The 7,771-nt window shown below is 41.2% G+C and overlaps 1 protein-coding gene across 2 annotated transcripts; it reads left to right on the top strand.

The window, feature by feature from the left end:
* The first annotated feature begins 577 nt into the window (after positions 1–577).
* Positions 578–3,177, top strand: BLOC1S2 (biogenesis of lysosomal organelles complex-1, subunit 2). 2 transcript variants are annotated; one of them, XM_010009731.1, is made up of 4 exons: positions 578–694; positions 1,559–1,678; positions 2,174–2,278; positions 2,789–3,177. In XM_010009731.1, exons 1-4 carry the CDS (start codon positions 652–654, stop codon positions 2,818–2,820), a joined length of 300 nt encoding a protein of 99 aa, XP_010008033.1. In that variant the 5' UTR covers positions 578–651; the 3' UTR covers positions 2,821–3,177. The 2 variants fall into 2 exon arrangements, with proteins under 2 accessions (XP_010008033.1, XP_010008034.1); XM_010009732.1 differs by having other exon boundaries at positions 583–694; positions 2,792–2,820.
* The last annotated feature ends 4,594 nt before the right edge of the window (positions 3,178–7,771 follow it).

The following is a 7,771-nucleotide window of genomic DNA, read 5'->3' on the forward strand; positions in this document are numbered from 1 at the left end:
GCTGCTTCGGCCGGCGGGAGCTGCGGGGCTCGGGGTAGTTTTCGTGTTCAAGCCGGTAAAAGCTGCCGACAAAGGAAGGAGCAACCTGTCCGGTTGAGGAGTAGAGCAGGGGCAGGTTGCGTGGTAATGGGTTTAGAGAAGAAAAGCAGTGATGACTGCTTTCCGTAGGTGAGGATCTGTTGTAGCTCCTCGTGAAACGGACCGGGGGGCTTCTATTCTGATTCAGTGACTAGAAATAAACATCAGTAGGATTGTGCACAAAGTAACTCAGAAGTTATCCCTAAATTCCTTTTCTGTCGTCTAAGCACAGGAGGGGGCTGCTGTTTGCAAGTACAGTCAGGCTGGGTGCCTGTCTCTTAAACGCTTCCTAAAGTAATTATGTTGAAATTATCCTGGCTGCTACTTCAAGGAAACTGCCTAGGTTTGTTACCCCTTAGTCTAAAGTACACAACTTACATGGCAAGTATGTGTAGTCAATTTGAAGGGGGAGAAAAATAATTGGGACCATTAATCTTTATGGTGTGTTTCTGTACCTGCTACCTTTCCTCTAACCTTGTAATGTCTGTACCATGCTCAGAGGATCCTGCTGTTGAAACAGCGGAAGAAGCTAAGGAACCAGCAGAGGCAGACATCAGTGAACTCTGTAAAGACATGTTTAACAAAATGGCCACTTATTTAACAGGTGAACTTACAGGTACGGCACTGCAGTACTGACCTGCAAGTAATTTTTTGTTTCTTTTCATTTTCTTTTAAATAAATCTATTGTGTAGTTTGTCTAAAATGTACCTATTTGGATCATATCTTGCAAGACTGGCAGTTCAAGTCAGACATGTTGCTAGACTACCGACAACACTAAGATTAGTCATATTAATGAAGACCCAGAATAGCACAAATATTTTTCAAAAGAATTTAATATGATATCGGCAAACTTAAAAAAATAATATCTTTTTAGTCTTGGAGAAGATAGTACATGGAAAAACAAACAAAAGGGGTCTAGGTTAAGAAGGAGAGGAGAGGAGTGCAACTAAGAGTGCAACACATGCATCTGTTTTCTTTCTGAGTGAGAGCGAGAGTCATACACACGTTTTCCAACATTCACTCTTTATTCTGAGGTGCTGTGAAACATTAACTGGACAAAGTAAACTGCTCAACAAGTCAGTGGATTCCATAGGCTCTAATTTTGAAAGCAGGCCACAACACTACTGATTTGCATGGACTTGAAGAGTATGTGGTACAGATTACCAGTCTAGGTTTGTGCTATCAATTTTGTAAATGTAAGTTTAACTGACAGAATAAAAGTAGAAATATGAGGAATTAGTCCATTTTTCTCTTAAAAAAAAATTGCAAGTGAATAGGTATTCATCAGTTCAGTTGATTTTTGCAATTCACAAAACACCATCTCTCTTTTTGTAGAGCATTATACTAATACCCGTATTACCATCTGAACTGTTCTTTGTTACATTTGGCTATTGGTTTGAAATCTCTTGTCCTGTTGAAGAGTCTGCACCAAATTCACACAGTGTCAACTTTTAATTAAAATAAACTGGTTTTTTTTAAGCCACCAGTGAAGACTACAAACTCTTGGAAAACATGAATAAGCTGACTAGCTTGAAGTACCTAGAAATGAAAGATATTGCTATAAACATCAGTAGAAATCTGAAGGATTTAAATCAAAAATGTAAGTAAACCAAATAAGGTAAGAGTGTAATGACTACTACACTTGCTTGGGAAATGAAGCATCTAAGAGTCAGATGGTTCATGCTCCATCAGGTGCTGAAGCAAAGAAAACTCACTGAAACAGACATGCTGCTATATAGTTCCAATCTTGTATATTTCTTTACAGCTATAGGCTATGTAGACTAGCGTAAGAGAAATTACATCTGATTTTATGTCCTGTTTTACTCTAAGTCTTGGATCTGATAGGAAATAACACTTCTGATTTGTGTTGTATTGTTACTTGTGTTGAGTCTACTCAGTACTCTTAAAGATTTCATATGTTCCTGGAACACGGCTGTCAGTATCACTGCTTGATTTTGGGGCAGGGGAAGGAAGGAGCTTTTAAATTGTTCTATCTGAAGGATGTAATAAGAAATTCTTGTGTTTCAAATGTGAACTGTTTCTTGAAAGTGAATTACTTGAGAAATGATGGAAACAATTTTTCTCCTTTTTCAAGATGCTGCTCTTCAGCCATATCTGGAACAGATCAACCTAATTGAGGAACAGGTTGCAGCTCTGGAGCAGGCAGCTTATAAATTGGATGCATATTCCAAAAAACTCGGTAACTGTTGTCCTCTTCTGTTACTATGTAGCCGCATAGTCCCTTGCAAGGGGATTTAAAAAGACAAAGTAAAGTTCTCCTCTGTTTAATAAATCTGAGCTGCAGAGTTGCCTGTGCTGCTTTTGAGCAACAGACATTGTATGTGAAAAGGTTCTACACAGAAAAGATTAGTTTAACAAGTTCTATGGAGGTGTACTAGTTATAGGTATTTTAGAATTACAGCTTATTAGTGAGGCTTGATTTCTCTGTTACAATATCCACTGACTGAAATTTTAAAGGCAAATGAAGGATTCATAAAGTTCCACCAGGCACCCCAGTCCCCTTGGCTTAAATCAGTATTAGTTGTCTAACTTAAGCACCTGGTTCTTAAAAATTTTATTACACAATTATACTTGCCTAAATGCTTTACAGTGATACTGTAAATTAACTTGAATTTTAAGATGTTTAACAGCTTGCAGGATTCAAAGCTTTTGCCTATTAAGACCTAAATAATTGTTTTTTCTTCCGCAGAAGCCAAGTACAAAAAACTGGAGAAACGATGAAATTACAACAGTCTTTAAGTTGGAGTTGGGCTATGAGTCAGACTGATTTCTTTCTAAGTTGCACAACAGCATTTCTGTATGTTGACAAGGATTTGGTTACAGCTAACATCAAGGCTGGTAACTTTTTCTATCTATTGAATACAGTAGGCTGTATTCAGGCTTAAGGCTGAATAATATTTTCCTCTTCTCAAGAGGTTCTGTTGCCTCAGTTGTTCTGCAGTGAAAAGTAGAAGCCTGTTCCTACCCCCTGTGTTGATACTGGCTGTGTGTTAGTCCTACGTCCCACATGAAATTATCTAGGAAAAGCCCTTCATAACCTATAAACACATTATTCCTTAGTAGCGGCAGGACCTAAACTTCATTTTTATCTTCACTGAGCTCTCTGAGAAGATACCCGGGCCTTTGGAGTTATGAGCATGGTATTGAGAACACTTCATTCTGGTATCCACCTTTATCTGTTTGAAATAGAGAGACCAATTATTATAAATTTACAATAAAACAACTTGCTGCATTTGTCTCTCTGGAATCACAAATTCCTGTTGGAAAGATTATGTAAGCTGTCTTTTTTTTTTTTTTTTTTTCCCCTCCCCCAAAAAATCTGTTAATAAAGACAAACTCCTTCTAGCTACTGGAGATCGTAGAAGATAGCATGTTTTAAACTCTGTGTCAAGTATTCCTGCAATTATATTCTTTGACTGTTGGGACCTCAGGTGAAATGGCAAGGAGTATTGCTTTATCACATGCTCAGTTTACTTAGCAGATCTTTACTTTACCAATGAATTTGACCCTAATAGTTTTTGAAGAGGCATGTCCAGCACAAAAAGCTCCTGAAGCAGATTAGCAGGGCTCCAAATTGCTAATTTAGCAGAGCCCTTCTTACTGAACAGGTGTTTCAAGTGGATTTTTTTATCCATGCCTACTACTTCAAGCTGTCTTTTGAGCCAATTACAGTGTAGAATAGTAGGAGTGCTAATATAGGAAAGAAGTAATTCAAACTTCCTACCAGGATGTTGAGAAGAATGTCTATTCAGGTGCCAGTGTGGTACAGATCATAATGTCAGCCAGTATTCAGCCACTGTATATAGGCAAGATAGACACTTCCCTAGTGGTGTTTCAAAACAGTGAAGCAGACGACCTTTGGGAGCCTTCACTATCACTTTTAAAATTCTGGATTTAAAATAGAAAGTGCTATTCTGTATGGCTTTGATGCAGGAATTGAGAGAGGGTTGAGTTCGCTTTGAAGAAAGGCCTTTTTGGAATGGGCATATTTAAAGAACAGGGTTAAGTCTCCCAGAGGTATCCAGCCATTTGCATCTGTATTGCTTTTATCCATAGTTAGCTCATTGATGATTTTTCTACCTGTGGTAACAAATTAGACATATTAGTATTCTTACCAAAGTAGTATCCTCCAACCCAGTAGGGAGAGATATCAACAGATAAGTTACCATTTCTGTGTTGGAGACGATGATACCATGTAGAGTGGCAGCCTGGTTTAAAATCTGACAGATCATCATCTTCTGAGGATTCATGGTGTATTTGCAGTTCTGCTGAACAAGAGGATCTACCCAGCCAGATCTGAAATCTTCCTGCCTAGAAACTGGCTTTTGAATGACAGCCTGAACAGTAGCCTGCTGCGTAATTTCTGATGCTGGAAAGTGGTACCACAAGGCGGTAGACAATGTAGAAGTCCTGTTTCTCCAGTGTTTCATGCATCTCTAGATTATACAAGAGCTAAATGTGATTAAGCCAAACTCACCAGTATTTTTGATAGTACCATCCTTTGCCATTGTGGAGGAGAATCACAGACGTTTGGCTGGTGATATAAAGGCTTGAGGGTGCTGCTCATGGCTCTTTTGTTCCCTGAAAGAATGAGGGTTTTCATTATACATTCAGGCTACATTCAGGGCATGTTGCACCTGCCTGTGGCTGGGAGCTTAGTCCCTGATCCCTTTCTGGCCCCTACCTGTCTTTAAGAACAGAAAAGTTACTGATTCGTATTAGGCTGGAAATGGTTCTGGAGCTGACTGGCCATTGGTTGTTCTAGGACAAGATCACTGATCTTGAAATCAAAGAAAGCCTAGGCAATCTTTGATTACTATCTTTTTCTGGGAAGATAGTGCTATATGCACATAGGCGATGCTGGCATACAAAGGGTTTGTTCACTGCAGGGATGCAGCTGGCCCTGCACTCTGGCTACATGCAGAGGCCCAGATGAAGGGGTGGCAGAGTTGTGTCCTAAGGAATTACAATGGAGAGCTGGCCATGTGCTCTCTAGATGATCTGCTCTCTAGAATCATCCCTGTGATCATCTCCATGTGGTGAAAATATCAAGCCCTAAGTGCCAGTGTCTTGTACCATCGCATGGCAGCAGGCCAGTTAAGTTTGAACCCTGTCAGATGACCTGCAAATCAAGTATTGAACACAGAGTGGAACGTGGTCTGGACATCTCCATGCTTTGGTGGCAGCATACTGCCACTGTAGTTGCAAGTCCACTTACTGGATGTGTGCCATATGCTCAGACCCTCAACGAGACACAGACTCTACAGATCCAAGCTGGGTACAGAATTGGATGCATGGCAGCCCTGCTCTGTCTTAAGATAAGTCCCAGACAGCTTCCCTTTTCCTTAACACCTACTGTCCGCATTCCACTTGGGATGCCAAAAGTCATACTTCCATAGTAGGAAGGATTCACTGTCACTGGGATCTTAACAGCAGCCTTGCTGTGTAAATTCCTGAAGTGGCCCGAAGAACACTGTGGCTGTCCTCTGTGTTTAGAACCTCTAGCAATTCCAACTGCCTTGGACCCAGTAGGACACCTTTTCATCTTGAGGCCATGGGGAGGCACTTAATAGTGAAGGTGTTTCAGGGCTGCTCATGTCTTAAAGAGAGGAAACAGCTATGTGCCTCACCCTTGTCAGGCATGGTTTAATATACCAAGCTCATCCTGTGGCAGCAAGACTTTACTTTCATAATGTGTGCCTGGAGCATTCTAGGTTGCCAAAGGCAATTATGGACATTACAGCAGCCCAGTAGGAAGCTTTCCTAATGTGAAAGTTAGATATGAAGATTGTCAGAGTTTGGGCAGAAAGGCAAAAGATAGGCTGGTGCTAGCTAAGCAAGAACATATTCTCAGGGGCACTAGGGCTAGAGTTTTTTCCTTTGCTCAGGAGAGAACTGGAAGATTGTGATTAAGGAGATTGTGACTGTACAGAACACCACTGGACTACATGCATACTAGCTGTAAGCCCTAATTATCACTTCTCAGGTCTGAAAGCAGAGGATCCTGTCAGTGTAATGACTAAAATTGGACTGGTGCCCTCTAAGACAGCATCCATGCAGCTGTTGTTAACAGGTATTGTTCCTCACCCCTCAAGGCCAAGGGGATCAAGGAGGCTGAGTGACTAAGTGGGTAGATAAATATGATCACATGAAGGTAAAACCATTGTATCTCCTCTGCACTCACCTCACATGGAGAATGCTCACTCTGCATGGAGCTCCCTTGCCTGCTCCGTCCCACCTCTTCGTAGTCAGAGGCACAGTGCCTGGTTTGTATGTTTATAGCAAGGCAAAGAGCAGGCTCAAGAATAGGTGACAATCCCATTTGGATCTGTTTTTGTAGAACTGCTGGCTTAGCCATATGTTGTTTTAATCATCTTATTTGATTAAGAGATCCACTTACCACATACCACACAGCATGCTGTTGGAAGGTCGAGGAATCTGTGTGATTGGGGCATAGAAAATGTCAAAGAAAAATAACTTGGTGTGTGTCTGCTTGTTGTCTTTTTTTGCTAGGATTGCGGGAAGTCCACAGGAGGGCGATGTGTCAGCAGAGAAAACTGCCACAAGTGGAAGCCGCAAAGGCAGAGTATCTAGCCATGCATTGCCTGCAAGTGCTTAGTGTTTTCAAGTAAAAGAGCAATGAAATAGCAAATTCCTTCACAGACTTTTGAGTATTCGACCTCCAGGAGCCAGAAATGGGAATAGGAGCTTGTTCCACAAGAGACTTTACTGGGAGGAAGTTTTAGATACTGACTATGTGGCTGGTTGGAGGATTGTGTGAAAGTGGCATCCCACTTACGCGAAGAGCTGTCAGCTGTGTTCCCAGTTTTCTCTCTGAGTAACTATTCGCCTCTGCCTGAGGGCCTTCTGTGTGACTGGTGGAATCCAAATCACAGCAAGGATGGCATGTCCTTTGGAGGGCAGCACCACAGAAGAGGCATAGGTAGGTGTGTGTGAATAGCATTATATTGGGGAAATATGTAGTCCAGAAGCAGCACAACTTGGTTGCTGCTGAAGACATTTCACCTGTACAATCTGTGAGAAGTTTCAGAGAAGGTAGAGACCTATAGGGGGAGGCTAAATCTCTATCACTTCGCTTTTGCAGCGTTTTCTGGTGGAAAATATAATAAGAAAGTAGCACGTGCTTGAAGGGAAGAACATGGGAAAGAACAGAGGAAAGGGAGGGCTGACATATGAGAATTGAGGGGCAAAGTATCTCATTAAGATATCTCATCTATGCAACTGCTTTGGAGCTGAAGCAGTTCTTGAGGACTTGGACTGTCGCTGCAAACCAGGGGTGAAAATCAGCCCAGTAAATACAGCTCTGTAAGTAGAAAAAGAAAAGTTCAGTTCCAGAAGAGGATTTTCCCCCCAGCACCTCAAGACAGTTCTGCACAGCTGTTTTAAGAGATTATTCTGAAGTCATCCAACTTTCAGAGCAGTACTTCCTGGCAATGCCAACAGTCTTCAGAATGGGCTTTTAAATCATTAGTGGAAACTGCAGCATGTCCAACAGCTGAAAAACAGCTTTTCTAGAATGGAGTATACTTTTTAACCTGGAACTCTTGTGTTCAAAAGAAATGTTAAAAGATACCCAATGGGATGATAATCACAAGTGTATATAATGGCCTGAAGATAAATACATTGTTATATTTTTAGCATCCCATCAAAG

This window comes from Nestor notabilis, unplaced genomic scaffold (genome assembly GCF_000696875.1).
Source record: "Nestor notabilis isolate BGI_N333 unplaced genomic scaffold, ASM69687v1 scaffold712, whole genome shotgun sequence".
Lineage (NCBI taxonomy): Eukaryota > Metazoa > Chordata > Aves > Psittaciformes > Psittacidae > Nestor > Nestor notabilis.

Bases quoted from the DNA above. Each gene is read 5' to 3' on its own strand.
- BLOC1S2 (XM_010009731.1), top strand. From the start codon at position 652: ATGTTTAACAAAATGGCCACTTATTTAACAGGTGAACTTACAG. The intron at 695-1,558 runs GTACGGCACTGC...GTTTTTTTTAAG, and splicing joins TTTAACAGGTGAACTTACAG to CCACCAGTGAAGACTACAAA. The intron at 1,679-2,173 runs GTAAGTAAACCA...TCCTTTTTCAAG, and splicing joins GAAGGATTTAAATCAAAAAT to ATGCTGCTCTTCAGCCATAT.